Genomic DNA, 21992 nt, shown 5'->3' with positions numbered 1-21992 from the left:
AAAATAGAATGAATGTTTTTATTTATTTTTTATGGCACGTGCGTGCCAGCTCAGGCCAAGCAGCAAAGGTAGGTAGAGGAACATCTATCTTCCCCCGGGTTGTGCATTCGTTTTAGGCTTAAGCATCCGGACGCCTGGCATGGAGCTGCAGTGCCTGCACTAAAGGGCAGAAATATAGGTGCCTAGAGAATTTTTACAGCAAAAATTTAGGCAGTGAGTGAGTTTAGGCACCTACAGTGTCTGCGGATAGCTCAGTGAGGGGTTTGTGAATCACATGCCCCTGATTCTGGGATTTAGGCCCCTAAAGTGGTAGTTAGGCACCTAAGTTATTTTGTGAATCTAGCTGTTGCCTTTTATCGGATTATGAAAAATAATAAGGCATGTTGTTGCTGACATACAGCAGATACCTTAATGAATTGTAAAAATTCCTTCCATCAGGCTGCGGGATTTATAATTTATAAATAATTATTCTGACCCAGCAGAGATCAAAAGATTCATATCTACCATAAAATATAACTTTCATCACAGGGAGAGAAGTCATGAGTGAAATCACAGATTCATATATTTTAAGGCCAGAAGGGATCAATTGTGATCACCAGTCTGATTTCCTTGATAACAGGCCATAGACGCTTACCCAGTCATTTCTGCTTCTTCTTTGAGTAGAGTCCCTGTGGGTGCTCCATTTCAGATGTGCCTGTGCCTTTAATCAAAGATTTTTGGTGGCAATGACTATTTGGCTTGTACATGTGCCCCACGCATCCTTGTACCTCACACTGGGAGGATACAGGCAAACCACACTCAGTTCCTTCTCAACTGTCTTCATCCTGAGACGGAGTCTGCTGTGTGACTGTTCTCTTTAGTATTCAGTAATTAATTAGTTAATATTATTTTATAATATCGTTGAAACAGTTCATTTTGTTCTTTTTCCTTTCATGTAAAAGATATTTATGGGTATAGTTAGATAGATTTGAAATCTTTCCCCATTCAGGGCTGAACTTTTGTTATTTTTCTTGGGGATGCTGGCCTCCACAGGATTTTAAAGGTGCCTCTCCTTGCACAAGGCTATTCAGATCAGTCCTGTTGAAATCCTGGATCCTGGGATCCTTCCCCACTGCTAAAGGACTTCCCCCAGGCTAAGGGGAGGATCCACAAGGTCCAGGATCTCAATTAATTATGGGGGACAACTAAAGGTATAACAGGGACAGGAGTGGGGTCACAGGGCTAAACGAAGGGAACCTGACAGGAACATTGAGCAGAGAACCCAGGACAGCGCCCACTGATCCTCGAAGGTGTAAAGAGAGCCAGCGGATGCCGCCCAAAGGAACTGTGCTCGGATGTGTGAGTGGAAGGAGGATCAGAAATAGGCCCCACGGTATCTAGAAACCTTGTCAGCCAGTCTCTTCTCTCTGGTCTTGTAGATAGTCATTTTGGCCAGTGCTAGGAGGACGTTGACAAGGAGGTCCCACAACTTAGTGGGGCCATGGATAGGGGGTGCGTAGATAAGGAGGTGAGGAGAAAAGTTCAGCCAAAAATGCAATAGGATATCTAAGAGGAGCTGGAACAAGGTGAAAGGCATTCTTAATGCCTCCGCTGTTTTGGAGAGACTCGTATTCTCAGTAAGTGCAAGATCTGCACTTCCTTCAAGGGTATATCCCTCAAAATAGGGAAATTAAATTTAAACTCCTCATGATGGAACAAGCCTAAAGACAGGCTTTGGATCCAGGGGCAGGGGACCTGCCTGTACCTAGACCTCCCAATACAGCTAGTGCCCAGGCCACATCAAGATCTCTGTCACTGAAGGCTACTTAACACATGTAGGTGGTAGTGTGGCATTAATTGCTTCTATAGCACCAAAGACCTTAGAAAAAGTAGTCTTGACATTTGCCTCTATGCAGAAAGAGGCAAAGACTCATCCTCAAAGAAAGCCTTAGTCACCAATGCACAAAAAGGCTGTGGAGATCTCAGGTCCCAAGGGGAGTTCCACGGAGGCTCTGAGTGATTCTGGTACCACAAAGGCAGGGAAGTTCTCAAAGACAGACTCAATGCCTAGCTCACATACCCATACCTGGAGCTGTAGAGACTCTTCCAAGGGGAATTCTAGTCTCATCCCTGAACATCTGTCAGTCTCATCAACATGGAAGTCAACTGATGGAATCAGAGTCAACTCATTCCCTTGCCAGTCGCTTGGTGCCAGCTACCTTGGAACCAAAGCCGTCTTCCACATGTTCTTGCTCAGCCATCTCTGAAGCTGTGGGTACTGCAAGAATTTAGATACTCTAAGGCCCTAATAGTATCTTTGGAGCTGGAGTACCCTCTGTTAACTGGTACTGGATTGTTATCTACACCAAGATTTACTTTGTCACTGACCCCTCCGCCCCATAATCTAGAGTACCATGCTCACTCTCATCTATAATAAAAGCAGAACAGTTATCTCTCTCCTGCCATTGGAGTATGTTGAAAAGGATTCAAATCTCAGCACAGGTTTCCCCTCTCTGCACAAGATCGCATCATAAGAACAGCATACTGGGTCAGACCAAAGGTACATCTAGCCCAGGATCCTGTCTTCAGACAGTGGCCAATGCCAGGTGCCCCACTGGGGATGAACAGAACAGGTAATCATCAAGTGATCCATCCCCTCTCACCAATTCCCAGCTTCTGGCAAACAGAGGCTAAAGACCCCATCCCTGTCCATCCTGGCTAATAGCCATTGATGGACCCATCCTTCATGACCTTATCTAGTTCTTTTTTTAAGCTTGTTATAGTCTTGGCCTTCACAACATCTTCTGGAAAGAAATTCCACAAGTTGACTGTGCATTTTGGGGAGGGATTCCTTTTGTTTGTTTTAAACATGCTGCCTATTAATTTCATTTGATGACCCCTAGTTCTTGTGTTATGAGAAGGAGTAAATAACACTTCCTTATTTATTTTCTCCACATTAGACATGATTTTATAGCCCTCTAACATATCCCCCCTTAGCTGTCTCTTTTCCAAGCGTAAAAGTCCCCATTTTATTAATCTCTCCTCATATGGAAGCCATTCCATACCCCTAATAATTTGTGTTGCCCTTTTCTGAACCTTTTCCAATTCCACTCTATACTTTTTGAGATGTACTATGTACATCTGCACATAGTATTCAAGATGTGGGTGTACCGTGGATTTATAGAGAGGCAATATGATATTTATGTCTTATTATATAGCCCTTTCTTAAAGATTCCCAATATTCTGTTAGCTTTTTTGACTGTCGCTGCACATTGAGTGGATGTTTTCAGAGAACTATCCACAATGATCCCAAGATTTCTTTCTTCCCTAGGGAGAACTTCGAGTGGTATCAGATAATTTAGAAATTAGCATTTTATATGTATAGCTGGGATTATATAAATTCAGGGTGGTGACCCTTGCAGCAATAATACCTTCATTAGATTTAGGATATTGGTTTGTGACCCTTGACCTACAAGACACACATTTTCATGTCACTATTCATATTTCACACAAGATATTTCTTCATTTTCTAATCAACAATGAACACTACCATTAGTGGGTGCTCCCTTTTGGCCTATGTTCTTCCCTAAGCCTGTTCTCAAAGACTCTGTTGGTAATTGCTGCCCACCTATGTTCTCTGGGTATAATTGTTTTCCCATACCTGGTAATTGGTTGATCAGGGCAGATTTTCATAGGAAGTATTGGCAGCCATTGTCATAAATATAAAGGGAAAGGTAAACCCCTTTAAAATCCCTCCTGGCCAGAGGAAAAATCCTCTCACCTGTAAAGCTTTAAGAAGCTAAAGGTAACCTCACTGGCACCTGACCAAAATGACCAATGAGGAGACAAGATACTTTCAAAAGCTGGGAGGAGGGAGAGAAACAAAGGGTCTGGTCTGTCTATATGCTGCTTTTGCCGGGGATAGAACAGGAATGGAGTCTTAGAACTTGTAGTAAGTAATCTAGCTTGGTATGTGTTAGATTATGATTTCTTTAAATGGCTGAGAAAAGAACTGTGCTGAATAGAATGACTATTTCTGTCTGTGTGTCTTTTTTGTAACTTAAGGTTTTGCCTAGAGGGATTCTCTGTGTTTTGAATCTAATTACCCTGTAAGGTATCTACCATCCTGATTTTACAGAGCTGATTCCTTTACTTCTATTTACTTCTATTTCTATTAAAAGTCTTCTTGTAAGAAAACTGAATGCTTTTTCCTTGTTCTCAGATCCAAGGGTTTGGGTCTGTGGTCACCTATGCAAATTGGTGAGGATTTTTACCAAACTTTTTCCCAGGAAGTGGGGTGCAAGTGTTGGGAGGATTTTGGGGGGAAAGACATGTCCAAACTACGTTTCCCAGTAAACCCAGTTAGAGTTTGGTGGTGGCAGTGGATATTCCAAGGAGAAAGGATAAAATTAATTTGTACCTTGAGGAAGTTTTAACCTAAGCTGGTAAAAGTAAGCTTAGGAGGTTTTCATGCAGGTCCCCACATCTGTACCCTAGAGTTCAGAGTGGGGGAGGAACCTTGACAGCCATAAAGATGATATGGTCTCTTTTGCACAGAAGAGGGGGTCTGTTTTGACTCTAGTACAGCATTTGGACTTCATAGGAGCACCCCCTTATGCAGTGACATGCACAGCATACCTCCCTTCCAGCAGATTTCTCGCACTAATAAGTCTTATCTCAAGGATTCAGGGACGTCTTCAAGTAACAGTAAGAGATTATCTTCAGCCTCTGGGAGCACATGTCAGTTTGCATCTGTGCAGCATGCCCAATTACATCTCCTAAGTCTCCTGTGATGTCTTTCAATTGTTTATAAACCAAGCAAGTACAATACAGGGAAGTTAGTGTCTGTTTCCCAATGGATTGTACAGTCACTCAATTGGTGGAAGGACCCGACCAAAACCTGTGCAGTTGGTTCATTCTTTCAGAATCTTTCCACCATAGTGATAGCCTAGTGAAGAGGGCTTTAAACTAGGTTTGATGGGGGCAGGATACAAAAGCTCACAGTTAAGTAAAACACATGGAGACATGGGAGAAGGTTCAGAATTTGGGGGGAGCGTGGGCCGTATAGCAGGAATAAGGGAGAGATAAGAGAGAAAATGGAGGGGAAATCAAATCAGTATCTTAGATGACAGTATACTAATGCGAGAAGTATGGGGAATAAGCAGGAAGAACTAAAAATGCTAGCTAATAAACAGAACTTTGACATAGTTGGCATCACAGAGACTTGGCAGGATAATACACATGACTGGAATATTGGTATAGAAGGGTACATCTTGCTTAGAAAGGACAAGCAGGGGAAAAGGGAGGAGGTGTTGCCTTATATATCAAAAATGTATACAGCTGGACTGAGGTTGAGATGGAAATAGGAGAAAGACTTGTTCAAAGTCTCTGACTAACGATAAAAAGGGTAAAAAACAAGGGTGATGTCCTTCTAGGAGTCTACTACAGACCACTTAACTAGGAATAGGTGTGGATGAGGCTTTTTATAAACAATGAACAAAATCACAGAAGTTGGTGGTGATGGGGGACTTCAACTACCTAGACATCCACTGGAAAAATAACACGGCAGGACATAGATTATCCAGCAAGTTCTTGGAATGTATTGCAGACAATTTTTTTTTTATTTCAGAAGGTGGAGAAAACCACTAGGGGAGAGGCTGTTCTAGATTTGTTGAGAATTTGAAACTGGTTGAGAATTTGAAAGTGGAAGGCAGCTTGGGTGAAAGTGTTCCCTTTAACCTCTGAGGGTAGGACAAGAAGCAATTGATTTAAATTACAGCAAGAACTGTTTAGGTTAGACATTAGGAAAAACTTTCTAACCATCAGGGTGGTTAAGCACTGTAATAAATTGCCTAGGGAGTTTGTGGAATCTCCATCACTGGAGATTTTTAAGAGCAGGTTAGAAAAACACCTGCCAGGGTTGGTCTTGATAATACTTAGTCCTGCTTTAAGTGCAGGGGAGTGGACTAGAAAATCTCTCAAGGTCCCTTCCAGGCCTATGATTTTTTTGATTCTATGATAACATCAGATGCTTCACTATTGGGGTGAGGGATCACATCGGGAAAATGCAGAGGACACAGCCACTACGAGAGCAACTTCTACACGTCAATCTTCTGGAATTTAGATCAGAGAGAAAGGCTTGCCTATACCTTTTACCTCTAATCAGATCCACGTTAGTAACAATAATGACAGACAATGTGGCAGGAAGGTATTGTATCAACCAACAAGAAGGAGTATGTTTCCCATTTCTCCATGCTGAAGTGATAAAGCTCTTGAATTTGTCCAGAGCCAACCAGATAGTCATCTCAGCTTCTTGCCTCCCCAGTGTTCAGAACACCATGGCAGAAAACCTCAGCAGACATTTCTTCCTAAATTATGAGTGGGAGTTGGATTCCTGTGTCTTCAACCCAAGATTCATAGCATGGAGGTTCCCAGAGATTGATCTGTTTGGCAGAGCAGCCAATGCAAAATGCATTGGGTATTGCTCCAGAGGGAGTCTTGATCCCCATTCACTAGGAGACATTTTTCTTATCTCGTGGGTCTTTTTTAGGCATAGCCACTGACACCATTATTGTTGAAGATTCTCAATGAGATTGGGCCATGGTCATATTGATTGCACCAATGTGGCTGAGACAAGTTTGAAATCCCTTTCTAACCAGACTCACCTCCCGCCCTCCATCAGGGCTTCTGATCAGTCCTTGTTTGCTGACTCAGGATGCCAGTTGAACACTGAATCCCAACCTGAAGATTCAGAAACTCCAACCATGGTTTCTTGATGGTTTGCAGGAGTAGAGATACCCTGTTCATCAGAAGTATAACACACTTTATTAAATAGTAGAAAAAAGCTACAAGACATAGTTATCTCCACAGTGGAAACTATATCATCTTTGGTGTAACCGTTGTTGGATCTTGCCAACTCACTCTTCTCTTCCTGTGGTAGTGGATTACCTGTTGGAACTGAAAGCACTGGGGCATTCTGTGAATTCCATTATGGTCCACTTAACTGCAATAACAGCTTTTCCCTCATTCATAGAGTTTTTTCAGTCTTTGCTCATTCAACCACGGTAAGATTACAACCGCAAGATTCCTAAGAGGTCTATCAAATCTCTCCCCTCAAATTAGAGATTCTGCTCCCACCTGGGACCTGAATCTAATTCTTAGTTGCCTCATGAAACATCCTTTTGAGCCATGAGTTGCATCTTCTTTATTAGATTTATCAATGAAGACAGCTTTCTTGGTGGCCAGGATGCCTGCCCAAAGGGTTGGAGAATTGGGGGCTTTAGTGGCAGACCCCCCCCATTTATGGTATTCACCAGAAAGAAAGTGTCACTAGAGCCCTATCCAAGATTTTTTCCCAAAGTATCATCTTAGTTTCATGTTAAACTATCAATATCCCATTCCCGCCCACAAACCACACCAGACTATTCAGGAAGCTATATTCCATATCTCAGATGTCAGGAGGGCCTTTTATCTAGAGAGGTCCAAACATTTATAAGATCTCCTAGACTATTTGTATCCATTGCTGACAGAAACATGGGATTGGTAATTTCAAAACAGATTATCAAAGTGGTTCTCCAGATGTATTAAAATCTGTTACAACTGAACTCACGTTCAGCCTACTTCAAGAGTGATAGCACATTACAGAAGAGCACTATCTATAGTCTTACTTAAAGACTTACCAATTCAAGACATCCTTAGAGCACCAACTTGTCTTCTGTTCATACTTTTTGTAACGATCATGCCTTAGTTCCATCTTCAAGATCAGATGCTGGAGTAGGCAATTCAGTTCTCTCCTCTGTATCGAACTCTGCTCCAAACCTTAATGGGATACTGTTCAGGAGTGACCTGAACTGGAGCACCCACAGGGACAATACTCGAAGAAGAGGTTACTCAACTTGTGCAGTAACTGGAGTTCTTTGAGCTGTGTACCCCTGTGGGTGCTCCCCTACCTGCCCTCCTTCCCCTCTGCTTCAGATCTCCCTGGTGGGACTTTGTGTTGGAAAAGGACCTGGGTGGTTCACCCATGCAGCCTCATATAGCCTTGGTGTGGGACAGTAGGAGGGTGTGAGGTGCATGCACAGGCCAAAGAGAACTTTTACCAAAAATCTCCAATCAAAGGCACAGGGCACAGGCGCATCTGTGGTGGATTAGCCACTGGGACACACTACTCAAAGAACTGCACAAGGTGAGTAACCTCACCTTCAAGCCCATAACTTCTGTTTGAACTATGATATATCTTTCAGATTTTGTTTACTAAAAAAGAAAAAAAATCATTAATAATCTGTTTTGTCTAACCTGTATGGCATTAAAAAAATAAAACATGTCAACTTCAAAGTGCTGTTATTCATGAAAAAGCTTCATCTACTCCAGTGGTGGTGAAGAAGAGTCTAAAAAAAGGATCTGACTGAATTTAAGGGTAAACATGAAACCCTTTGTAGAAACCCCCCCTCCCCCAAATAAATAATAAAAATCTAGTTCATATTTATGATAGAAGTGAGATTGGCCTTGGCCAGTGAGACTTTTTTAGAGTACAAATGCCAGTATTTTCAATGCCTAAAGATAGGTATCTACATTCATATTTAGGCACCTAAATAAAAGTTCTGATTTTCAGAGGTGGAAAGCACTAACAGCTCCTGTTTGAAAATTTGGTCATGATTACTTACATATGTAACAGTGTCAGTACCCATATACTTACATTTACTGTAATTCCCACTGAGTCAGGGTATTTGCTTGAATAAGGACCTCAGCATTTCCCCTACACAATTCAGGATCAGGCCCATAGAAATATCAGTTCAATAAGCAATCACTGCTTAGCATTTCCTGACACCTCTAAGTAACGTGAGGAATAATTAAAAAAAAAAATCTGGAGCATTTTAAGCTCTGCAGCTTTCCCACCATAGAATATGCTTTTCTGATCTTTCCTGGTCAGTACAGTGAAACCTGTTAATTACATCCACCAAAGGGTTTGCTGTTTTCTGGCCTATAAGAGGTGGCTATCTAATGCAATGGAACTAATATTGAGGAACTCTTTGGGGGATTGATATTTAACTAACTGTTAGGAGACATAATTGCATTTAGCCACTGATAATTAGCTCATGTTCCACTGTACTTGGAGGAAAGGCCTGTAAAAAAAAAAATACTGTATAGTATTGTACAGTAGTGTCAGCATGGTGTAAGTGGGCAATTTACTGTTGTAAGTGCCATCTTTAGAATGACACTTTATTATTATTATTATTATTTATTGTTATTAGTTTAGTTATAATTAGTTATAAGTTGGTAACAGCGAGAGGCCAGAGCCCTATTGTACTAGTGCTGTACAAACATAGCAAAAAGATGCCGCCTTAAAACAAAAGTCTTTAATTCTACTGTTCGTTAAAGATCCCATTGCAATTTTTACAGGAGGTGTTATCCCTAATTGCCTTGCAAAACCAAACATAAATCATTCTATCTAAACCCCATCTGCAGATTTTTGCTATATATTCATTTTGGGTGCAATTCATGATAGTGAATAGAGCCAGCACAGGACTGATGCACCACATAAGCCCTTGAAATAGGGCTCCAGTGACATTAAAGTAGTGCCTGGACTTTATGTTGTCTTTTTGTACTGAGGGTGAACTTCACTTCCTACCTAAACTGATTAGTACTGAGATTGTATACTTTAAAATAGTCATGTTCCTCTCAAAAGCTTGATGGTACTTCAGTGTTAACTGAAGTAATCTTCAAAAAGAACAGGAGTATCTGTGGCACCTTAGAGACTAACAGATTTATTAGAGGATAAGCTTTCGTGGGCTACAACCCACTTCATCGGATGCATAGAATGAAACATATAGTAAGAAGAAATATATATACATACAGATAAGTTGGAAGTTGCCATACAAACTGTGAGAGGCTAATTAGTTAAGATGAGCTATTATCAGCAGGAGAAAAAAAATTTTGTAGTGATAATCAAGATGGCCCATTTAGACAGTTGACAAGAAGGTGTGAGGATACTTAACTTTAGGGAAATAGATTCAATATGTGTAATGACCTAGCCACTCCCAGTCTCTATTCAAACCCAAGTTAATGATATCTAGTTTGCAAATTAATTCAAGCTCAGCAGTTTCTCACTGGAGTCTGTTTTTGAAGCTTTTCTGTTGCAAAATTGCCACCCTTAAATCTTTTACTGAGTGGCCAGAGAGGTTGAAGTGTTCTCCTACCGGATTTTGAATGTTATAATTCCTGATGTCAGATTTGTGTCCATTTATTCTTTTGCGTTGAGACCGTCCGGTTTGGCAATGTACATGGCAGAGTGGCATTGCTGGCACATGATGGCATATATCATGTTGGTAGAGCCCCTGATGGCGTGACTAATGTGATTAGGTCCTATGATGGTGGCACTTGAATAAATATATTTGAGCATAAGCATCCGATGAAGTGAGCTGTAGCTCACGAAAGCTTATGCTCAAATAAATTGGTTAGTCTCTAAGGTGCCACAAGTACTCCTTTTCTTTTTGCGAATACAGACTAACACGGCTGTTACTCTGAAACCTTGAATAAATATGTGGACAGAGTTGGCATCGGGCTTTGTTACAAGGATAGGTTCCTGGGTTAGTGTTTTTGGTGTGTGGTTGCTGGAGAGTATTTGCTTCAGGTTGGGAGGGCTGTCTGTAAGCGAGGACTGGTCTGTCTCCCAAGATCTGTGAGAGTGAGGGATTATTTTTCAGGATAGGTTGTAAATCTTTGATGATGCGCTGAAGAGGTTTTAGTTGGGGCTGAAGGTGATAGCTAGTGGCGTTCTGTTATTTTCTTTGTTGGGCTTGTCCTGTGGTAAGTGACTTCTGGGTACTCTTCTGGCTCTGTCAATCTGTGCATCATGTGCCAGCAATGCCCCTCTGCCATGTACATTATAATATATTTCTGTTAGCTTTGACAGTTTATTGACAGATCTGGATAACAAGAGTAAAGGAAGAATTGGGTGATCTTTATTGAGCTAAAGGTTAGTCTGCTTTATAAACTGTAACTGAACAGTGAAGACAAAATAATAAAAAAAAGTTTTGAACCAGAAAGCATAGAAAAGCATAACCTATACATTTATTGCAATATAATAATCGATTACACGTTGAATATTTTTTGTATAAAGCAACTAACATTTTTTAAAAAATATAAGCTAAAATGTAACTTAAAGGATTCTACTCTTGAAATTATATTAGTGTCAGGAATTATATTTGATCATAGCAATCTTCCAAGCTTTCTAAAGCTCCTTAAATCATCAGAGGCAGGGAACACTGTGGAGACAGCAGACCAGATTCTCTGGAACAGGCGGTTTATGCTTAACGTAAGGCTGGAGGTCTGGTTTTCAGTTATCTGTGTGTAGCCCCAATCCTATGGCTGACAGAGTCTGTCAGCTGCCTTTGGGGGCTATTTAGGGAACCAGGAACCAACCAGAAGCAAGGGCATTTAACCAAACCCCTTTTACACTGGGCAAGCCAACCAAGGTTACTCCTCTACTGGCCAGATACTCCAGCTGCCCTAACATCACACTATTTTCAAACCATACAGTGAGTGAGACATCCTCCTCTTGTCTCTTCCTCCTACATCCATAATAACATGGATTAGGGTGACCATATTTTCCTATGCTGAATAAGGGACACCTGGTAAAATTATTTATATTCAAGCAAGTTCAATGGCAATCAATCAGAACTATGCAATACAAACGTCCAAATTAACATCAAGTTAATTGAGCCCCTGTTGAAAAGAAATACTGCTGAGTTGGATTCTTTTTTTTTCCTTCTTATCCTTAAGACTTTAGGGTTCGCTTGGGGAGAGGTGACACACACACACACACACGCTCCCATATACCTCTCTCACACGGTGTGTGTGTGGGTGTGGGTGTGTGTATGTGTGTCTGATCAACCAACCCGACCCTCCTTACCCGGCGCTCTCTGCCTTCCATGCCTGGCTGGGCCACCAGGATGGACCTGCTTCTCCTGGTACGTGGCACCATGTCTTCCTGAGGCAACATGTGTGTGCGGGGAGGACGCAGGGTCACATGCTCCTCCTCCCCAGATTTCTGCTAGGGTTCACATGAGAATGTGGCTAGGAGCAGCCTTTCCGCACTGTGCATGAAGGAGGGAATGGGAACTACTTCCAGTCACAGTGGAGGAGTGGGAGAGGAAGGGATGATTGGGCTCGTGTCTTTGCAGAGCTCATTTCTTTCTCACCTCTACCCTCCACCCACCGCATTGTGGCTGTAGCGGCTTGTCCTTTCCTGCCCACACAGTGGTGAAAGGCAGCTAACACTTCCAGGCTGCTGCTGGCCAGCAACATAACCTAGACACCTCCTTTCCTCCGCTAATGTGCAGGCAGGAAGGGGTTAAGCCCTAGGATGCAGTGTGGACCAGGACCCAGGAACCTGATTGCAGGGGCTTCAGCAAACCTGCCAGAGAGATGGCTTAGCAGTGGAGGGTGCCTAGGAGACAGAGCAGCCCCGTGCTCCCTGGGGCCAGGACCCAGGGTGGGGTGTGTATGAAGACATATGGGCTGACTCTGTGGGTGCTCCAGGGCTGGAGCACCCACTGGCAGCTCCCTTCCCCGTCCCCCTGCCCCAGCTCACATCTTCCTCCTCCCCTGAGCATGCCACCTCTCCGCTTCTCCCGGCTAGCTCCCAGCACTTGCCACTATGAAACAGCTGTTTTGCGCAGCAAGCACTGGGAGGGAGCGGGGAGGAGCGGGAATGTGGTGTGCTCATGGGAGGAGGTGGGGAAGAGGCAGGGATGGGGCAGGGACTTTGGAGAAGGGATTGGAATTGGGACGGGGCTTAAATATGAGACTGTCCGTTTAAAAATGGGATGTCTGGTAACCCTAGAATAGTTTGACTCTGAAAGGAGATATGTCCAACTCTCCTGGACTGGAGGGAGTGTCATTGCAACTCAGGATCTATAGGGGTGCTTGAAAATGTGAAGATGTATATGTAGGGTGGAGATTCAAAAAGAGAACTTGCCTCTTGCATATATGTGTACACACCACAAAATAAAATGTGTAATTAAACCTCACTCTTATTTTCTACTAATTGACAATCCTAGCTACATATGGTGAGCAGATCCTCCCTATATCCATAATCACTGTCATTTGTTTCCCAAGATGCAGACCAAACACAGGGCACAGTTCTAAATATTCACTGATTTTAAAGAAGTTAAACACACTTCCCTGTTACAAACTCGCCTTAGAATTTCACAGTGCAAGTATATGCTAAGTTATGCCTGTAGCTTTATTTCATTTTTAAAAATAAAAGAGTAATGAACATACAAACTGCAATTAAAGAATGGGGGGGAGAATGGAAAATGGAGGGAAACAAATTGGCATTTGTGGTGGTAGTGGAAGCACAATCAGTGCTTAACTTTCCTTAGGAATTCTGTACTTGTTCTGGTCAAGATTCCATTCTGGGGGAGGATGCTTTTTCATGGTGTGGTGGTCTGTAGATTGTGTGTTGTGGGTGTTTTTTCCCTTGATTTCCAGAGATTAAGTACAACAGGAAAGAATAATTTTTAAAAATGTGTCATAACTTCATTTAACGAATGCTGTACAGTATTTTGAATAGGTCCTGATGAGTTTTAAGCAACATACTATGAAAGACATCAGGAATAAGCTATTTCTTAGAAATATTAATCTCCTTATCACTGAAAGGCATCCAACCAAGGAAAATTGTTCTTGTAGAGACTTTGATTATTTTGTTCTGCAGAACCTTTAAAATTTTGGGCCATTTTTCTATTCCATTTTTAACCACAATAAATGTATTCCTCCTGTTACATTTTCATTTGTTTTCTTTTCAGCTCCTTGTGGCTATAATGTAACCTCTCCGAATGGTACAGTTTATTCCCCAGGATTTCCAGATGAATATCCAAATTCAAAGGACTGTACATGGTTTATTTCTGTCCCTCAAGGCCATGGGGTTTATATCAACTTTACCTTACTCCAAACTGAACCAGTGAATGACTACATTGCAGTATGGTATGTGACTGTTCAATGCAAAATTATTGGTGTCTGGTTGATTTATCCTTGACTCTGAGTCTGTAGCTCTGACATTACTTAGTAGTGTTCTCTATGATGCAATGTAAGTTCCAAAGAAACAGAATGGTTAAGAATAAGGTTAAAAAATAGAACATAAACTAACTGCATAAATGGACAGAATAAGTTCCACATAATACAGCATTCTTGTAGTAGTGTTGGTCATAGTATATTAGAGAGATCAGGTGGGTGAGGTAATATTTTTTATTGGACCAATACAGAAATTGGTCCAATAAAATATATTACCTCACCCACCTTGTACCCTTTATGGTGCAGGCAGGTGATAACAATTGTTTGTTTTTTAGTTGATGTTTTGGTAATCTGACTTTTAAAATGAAAATATTAATTAAAATATAGGGTTCATGTTAATTTGAAAACTAATGGATATTAATATCATAATGCATTAGGCAGAGGAAGGGAAAATTTCAAAGCCCCTTTAGCCTCAATTTCTTAGTTCCTCTTCAAGTGCTTGCATGTGTCCACTAGGTTGTGCTGCTCCTCTTGCATTGGTTTTCCCCGCAGTACCTCTAGGGGCAGCACAACCCACCGCCAAGCTCCTCGTGCTGCAAGTGAGGGTATAAAGGGCGGAAATGTCTCACCCCTCCAGTTCCTTCTTACCATCCAGGGTTGGAGCATTGGTGGTCCCTGTGAACAACTACTCAATCTACTTAGTGGTGGTCAAAAAGTTCTCTGGAGTTTTATTTTCTTTTAGGGTTTTATTAATATAAAATTTTAAGTTTATTTCTTTTGGTTTAGCCTGTTGTTTTTTTGGGGTGGGGGAGGTTTCCAATCTGGTGTGTCTCCAGATCCCGCCCAGTACCAGGGTAACTTATTCCTAGGTCCCAAGGATTCAAAACTTGCTCAGGCTGCAGGAAGGCTATGCCTGTTTAATGACTCTGATTCCCACTGCCTCAAGTTCCTGGGTGAAAGCCACATTACAGACAGGTGCTCAGTCTGTTGCGGCTTCAAGACTAGGATGGAGAAGCTGAGGGAGGAACACCACCAATGTATCCTCATGGAGGCTGACCTTATGCTGGCTTCAGAGCCCCCTTGATCATATAAAGAAAGCTCTAGAAGACTCCTTTCTGAAGTGCTCTCCCAGCTATGTCAGCTGAAAGAGGCCAAAGAATATCCTGGTCTCCGGGATAATCATCTCTGAGGCTCAGGGAATCAGACCAGCTACTTTTCTGGTGGTGAAAGAAAAGTCTTCCCTGATCACTACAGATACCGATTATGCCAGAGGCTTATGCCACAGCTAGAGCCTTATTATGCCTGTAGATACCACTGCTGTCTTTGCTTCAGGGGGAGGATACTTGCTCGTCACTGATGCAGCCATCTAGATTGTCAGCACCTGGTCACTCATCCATGGCACTATCTGCCTCAGAATGGAATGAAAATAACATGGTCTGTCTGTGGGGGTTGAACAGTAGTGTGGGTGTGGTGAATAATAGAATTCCTGAGGGTCATTATAAGGCTACTTCAAAGCCAAAGGAGGTTCATACTCCTCCTAGACCTTCATAATCTGAACAGATACATCACAACGATAAAGTTCTGGATGGTTTATCTGGCCTCAGTTATCCCTTCCTTAGATCCAAGAGACCAATATGCTACTCTCGACTTACAAGGATGTCTACTTCCATGTGGCAATCCACCCTGACCACAGGAAGTTCTGTCAGCACTAAGGGTTTTTCTCAAGTGCATGGCAGTGGCAGTGGCTACATTTTGCAAAGGGGATGTACATGTGTATTCTTATCTGGATGACTGGGTAGTCTGGGGCTGCTTCAGACACCAGATTCAGGCCACCGTTCATCTAACAGTGTCTTCTCAATGCACTTGGCCTGCAACTAACTGCAATATGTCAATTTTTTCAGATATCCAAGGGCTAGAGTTCCTTGGGGCAGTTCTGGATTCAACATCTGCCAGGGCATTGCAGCCTCTTTCAAGGTTTTGAACTCTGTGATACCTGTGTGTGTCTCTCAAGAGGCATTCCCAGACTACTGTAAAGGATTACTCCAGGATCCTAAGTCACATGGTAGTCTCTCACATCAAAGTGAAACTTCAGAGGTCTGCAGACTAAGCTCAACTTGGTATATTGTCCTCAGGTTCACCATCTTGATAAGCTGGTTCATATTGCAGATACTGTGTTTTTGTCTCTGGACCGGTGGATGAGCCAAGACAATGTATGCAGAGGAATTCCCTTCTTGACCCCTTTCCCTTCCATGACTCTGGTAACGTACACCTTTGCCATGGAATAAAAAGCACCTCATGGTGCAAGGATTTTGGACTTTCCTTGAAGCCAGGCTCCACATATACATTTTGGAGTCGAGAATGATATTTTGTGGATTGCAGCAGTTTGCCTCATATCCAAGGCAAGATGGTGTAGGTTCTCACTGACAACAGTGGTGTTTTATGTGAACAAGCTAGGTGGTGCCAGGTCCAACAGCCTTCACCAGGAGACAATCAAGTTATGAACTGGTGTACTCAAAGCTCGGTCAAATGCATCCCAGGGGTTCAAAATGGTTTAGTGGGTCATCTGACCAGATCCCTCAGCTTAGACCACAAATGATCTCTCAACACAAATATTCTGGCTTGGATGTTTGTCCCAGGAGGTTTTTCAATCTGTGGACCTATTTGCAATCCATCAGAACAGGAAGTGTCCCCCTTTGTGCTACAGAGCAGGTCTCAGCCCCAGGTCAATACTGGATGCTTTCCTATTTCTGTGAGACAGGGACCTCCTCTATGCATTCCCACCAGTGCCTCTGATTCCTGGAATCATTATCAAACTCACACAGGATCACAACAGAATGATCCTTATAGCTCCAGACTTGCTGAGACAGACACATTCAGACCTCCATAATCTGACCTCTCAGCAGCCCTTGCTGTTGTCAGTGACCAAAGACCTCCTGGTGCAGCACCATGGATGAGTGCTGCACTCAACTCCTCAAGTGCTGCACTTCACATTAGTGCCTGAGTATGGAGAAAGCACATTGCTCAGTGGCTGTCCAGAATGTTCTTATTATTAGTAGCAAACATTGCAACAGAGCTACTTACCTGAGTAAGTGGAATTCTCCCACACAGACTAGCATTCAGACAATCCTTCAATATCTTTTGAAACTTGAGTTGGGTTTAGCATTCAGGTCAGGGTGCATCTAGTGGCTAGTTCAGCTTTTAATCCTTGAATAAAATGGTCTCTACTCACCCCATCATGACCAGTTTCTTGAAAGGTCTTGATTGTTTCTGCTGTTCAGAGAACTAATGCCTTCCTGGACTTGAATCTAATGTTATCTGTGCTTATGGACCCTCCTTTTAAGCCCTTGGTATCATGTTATTTTCTGTGCCTATCAGCAATGGCAGCATTTTTAATGGTCAGCACTTTTGTCAGGAGGATAGATGAACTAAATGTGTTGGTCACATATCCACCATACACAGCTTTCTACAAGGGCAAAGACTAGCTTAGACTGCACCTTAAGTTCCTCTCTAAGGTGGTCTCTGACTTCCACATGAACCAATCTATTTACCTGCTAGTGTTTTTTTTTCCCAAAGCCACATGCACACAGAGATGAGAGGAGACTCCACACCCTCGATGTTTGTCTCACATTGGCTTTTTACCTGGATAAAAAAAGCCCTTCCAGGTCTCTTCCTAGCTTTTTGTATCCGAAGCAGTATATATGAGAGGTCATCCAATAACAACTCAGATTCCCCAGTGGATCACCTGGTGCATCACAATGGGTTTTACTGCTAAAGGAGTAATAGACTCATGGCACATTCACGAAGAGCACAAAGTCAACTGCATTTCTGGCACATATCCCAGTTGTAGACATCTGACAAGCAGTGACATGGTCCTCAATCCGTATTTCCAGCAGTCATTATTCACTGTTTGCTGCTTCAAGGCAAGGTGGTCGAACTGTTCCTCTTCAGAGGAGACTCCAAATCTCATCTTCTGGGGTAACAGCTTGGGAGTCATCAACAATTTAATGACATTTGCAAGCACTCAAAGAAGAAAAAATGGTTACTTATCTTCTCATAACTGTATTCTTCAAGATGTTTTGCTTATGTTCATTACACAGTGCACCCTCCTTCCCCAGCACATGAGAGTCTACCATTAGGTTCCAGTGCGAAGAAACTGGAGGAGGGATGGAGAATCTCTATCCTTTATATCCTCACTTGCAGCACCAGGAGCTTGGAGATATGCGGGGTCACCCCATAGGTACTGCTAGGCAAAATTATCTGGCACTGCTCCATGAGGCGCACACATGCCTACAGTATGATGGACATATCCAACACACCTCAAAGAACCACTGTTGCAAGAAGAAAAGGAGTACTTGTGGCACCTTAGAGACTAACAAATTTATTAGATCATAAGCTTTCGTGAGCTACAGCTCACTTCATCAGATGCATACAGTGGAAAATACAGTGGGGAGATTTTATATACACAGAGAACATGAAACAATGGGTGTTACCATATAGACTGTAACAAGAATGACCAGGAAAGGTGAGCTATTTTCAGCAGGAGAGTGGGGGGGGAGGGGCAGGCACCTTTTGTAGTGATAATCAAGATGGGCCATTTCCAGCACCTTACAAGAACAGTAGGAGGGGAAATAAAAATCTCCCCACTATATTTTCCACTGTATGCATCCAATGAAGTGAGCTGTAGCTCACGAAAGCTTATGCTCTAATACATTTGTTAGTCTCTAAGGTGCCACAAGTCCTCCTTTTCTTTTTACGGATACAGACTAACACGGCTGCTACTCTGAAATCTGTTGCAAGAAGGTAAGTAACAGCGGTTGGTTTTATTTTAATTTTATTTATTTATAGTTGTCATTAGTGGCACCATGTATTTATGTTAGGATGTGGTCAATTTCCAAGCAGGTACTGGAACGAATAGTGATAAATGCTTTAAACACTCTTGACAAATGACAATTGTATACATAATATCTTATGCACTCTTTAAAACATAGTTCATGGATACTCTGGTTTTATATATATATAATATATTTGTCTGTGATCAGGAGGTTAACTTGATAGGTTTAGGATAAACAAGACCTGAATTAATACACTGGCTACTTATTTGTGAGAAGTTGGACTGAACTCATCATAGACTGAAGTGAGCAAATATCCTTCTAATCTAAAGATAGTGAAAGGGCAGAAGCTAAATGATTTCTGGAGTATAGTGTTGTAAAGTACACATCACAAAAGCTTCTTGATTCAGCTTGGGTTCAGCAGGTGTAACCTACAGAGGACCCACCAAAGAAGTGTTCTAGAGGTTGGAAAGTGAAAACAGTGTTTTAATTGTTCTGACTTTTTAGCTGAAATGTTTTTACATAATGATACTCAAAATGAAAGTAGCTTAATATTATATGTGTGTGTGTATATATATATATATATATATATATATATATATAAATACACATCACAAAAGCTTCTTGATTCAGCTTGGGTTCAGCAGGTGTAACCTGTATAACACTTGTGTAATATTAAGCTACTTTCATTTTGAGTATCATTATGTAAAAACATTTCAGCTAAAAAGTCAGAACAATTAAAACACTGTTTTCACTTTCCAACCTCTAGAACACTTCTTTGGTGGGTCCTCTGTAGGTTACACCTGCTGAACCCAAGCTGAATCAAGAAGCTTTTGTGATGTGTACTTTACATATACATACTTTACTTTATATATATATTTGGTGTCTGTCCTGCTGTTGTGTGATGCAGAACTCTTATTTGATTTCTTAGCACATTTGTACAGCAGTTGGGAATGAATGGCAATCATGAACAAAAGTGTCATCCTGCAAACCCTTACTCCCTTGATTGTACTGGGACTACTGGCATAAAAAAGGCTTGCAGGATTTGACATGTAGGCAATAAAGGTATCATGTGATTTCAAGAGTTCTCCAGATATGTAAAATTGTTTATTTTTTGAGGTACAACAGATTTATGTGTGAAACATAGGAAGGGAAAAGAATGGAAGAGAGGTGTAGAAAACCCAGGATTCTAAAGGTAGCCTGTAGATACCTTACCTATGCAAAAATTAAAGTGACTACTGCATGCATTTTTCCCAACCTTCTCTCAAAGGGTCAGGCTTTGATGTTAGAAAAAATATTCAACATTGCCTTCATAGACTGAATATAAATTGAAACTCCCTCAACCACAGTAGTTAGGATTAACTTGCTTTCTCAGAGATTTAGTCTGCTATCAAAAGAAAATAGATTGCTAATTTAAATGTTAATTATATAGGTTTTTACTAAGACTACTTTCTTTCCTTTGGTCCCTAGGGATGGTCCTGACCAAAATTCACCTCAGCTGGGTGTTTTCAGTGGGAACACAGCTCTTGAAACAGCTTACAGCTCAACCAATCAAGTGCTTCTCAAATTTCACAGTGACTTCTCAACTGGAGGGTTCTTTGTCCTCAATTTCCATGGTCAGTCTGCTTCCTGGGAACATATAGTTTTGCAGATCAGTTTGTGGATTTTATGAATATTTCCTAACCATGATGTCCGTACTGAGCAAATAAATTAATCATGTTTAATTGGCCTGCGATTTTAATGTAGTAGTACAGATTTTCATGCACATTTTTTGAATTCTTTAGGTCTGAGTGTGATATTTTTGGACAAACTGAACTCTAAATATTAAATGTTGAACTATTTTGTTTTTCATCTTTTCTGGCAAAATCCTGTCCCATCTTTTATGCAAGAGTGCACTTATTTATGTGTAACTAGGTTCTGTACCATCTCTGGTCAATACACATAGTTATGAGGAATAGTGTAATGGGGTGTTTGAACACTAACTCTACTCTCAGGGCACACAAAGATATTCAGGGATGAGAGTACCTCATATGCATGCTTTCCCCTTCCTGTATTCATGGTTCTCAATCCACCTTTCTCCTTGCACAATGCCTACAGAGGTGCAGTTACTCACACATCTGCCACAATTAGAGGGGCCTGAGGATTGATTCCCATTATGATTTATTTGTTTGTTTGTTTAACTTTTGTAACTTGACAGGTGGGGGAGGGATTCAGAAGATATAGGGAGTAGCTTTGTTCTTAACTGAGCCTGATTTCCACAGAAGGAGAGAGATTAATGTGTGTAATATGTGCATTCCTATCCCTAGCTGACATCTTTTTTTGGAGATATTAGCCAGGATTATCCTGTTAGGCTATTAGAGAGAAAATCAAGCCCTAAATGTTCAGCACAGGTGAAGACAAACTAAGTACCCAAAGCTACAATCATGATAGTAATTGTAGTGCTTATTTTCCCAATGGGACTGTTCAGAGCAGTAAACACTATAGCCAGTAGGTCATGTTTCCTGAAATTGTATATCCTCAACAAATTTGAAGAGCTGATAGAAACTAGTTTAGAAAGAAATGGTAACTATTTCACATTTGTTTTTTAATAACTTATTGGAAGCATTTCATTAGTAGTCATCTGGCTTTTTTGTTTGTTTTTGCTAAGTAAAATATATATTGAGTCAAATTCATCCGTGGTTTCTCTCAGTTATTTTAAACCAGAGATGAACTGGACTGACTAATATGTGTGAGATGCATATTTTTGTGTTGCTAATGGACATTTTTCATATTGTTTTAGAAATATTATGCAAAATCATGAGATGGGTAACCATCATGTTTTAACTGATTTGTTTAGTTGTGAAAATTTAGACCCAGATCTTGCAATTTTGACTGTGCATGGGTTTCAATGTGACTCCATGTGGGCACACAGCTGCTCTTGCACAGTCAATTGTAGGATGAAGGTGTTAACTTCCATTATCATAAATTTTATTAATCTAATATTTAATAGTATTTAAATTTTGTTTTGTAGCTTATCAACTAAAGAAATGCCAGCCTCCACCAGCAGTTCCACAGGCTGACTTACTTACAGAAGATGATGATTTTGAAATAGGTGAGACATTTGTATCTCATTTTCTCATAAAACTCATGCTAGCACACTTGGCCATTATGCAACTTTCACTTAAAATTTAA

At 41.3% G+C, this 21992-nt stretch overlaps 1 protein-coding gene across 2 annotated transcripts in view; it reads left to right on the top strand.

Moving 5' to 3' along the window:
- The window catches only part of CSMD1 (CUB and Sushi multiple domains 1), a 2003711-nt gene that overhangs the window by 1787936 nt on the left and 193783 nt on the right, over positions 1-21992 (top strand). For both annotated transcript variants that reach the window (XM_073336216.2, XM_073336215.2), the window contains exons 43-45: positions 13788-13965; positions 20292-20437; positions 21832-21912. In XM_073336216.2, the coding sequence (XP_073192317.1) occupies positions 13788-13965; positions 20292-20437; positions 21832-21912 (405 nt within the window). The remainder of the gene's footprint in view (positions 1-13787; positions 13966-20291; positions 20438-21831; positions 21913-21992) is intronic.

The sequence above is a fragment of the Lepidochelys kempii genome, chromosome 3 (genome assembly GCF_965140285.1).
Source record: "Lepidochelys kempii isolate rLepKem1 chromosome 3, rLepKem1.hap1, whole genome shotgun sequence".
NCBI classification, from domain to species: Eukaryota; Metazoa; Chordata; order Testudines; family Cheloniidae; genus Lepidochelys; species Lepidochelys kempii.
This window is presented reverse-complemented; position numbering and strand designations above follow the sequence as displayed.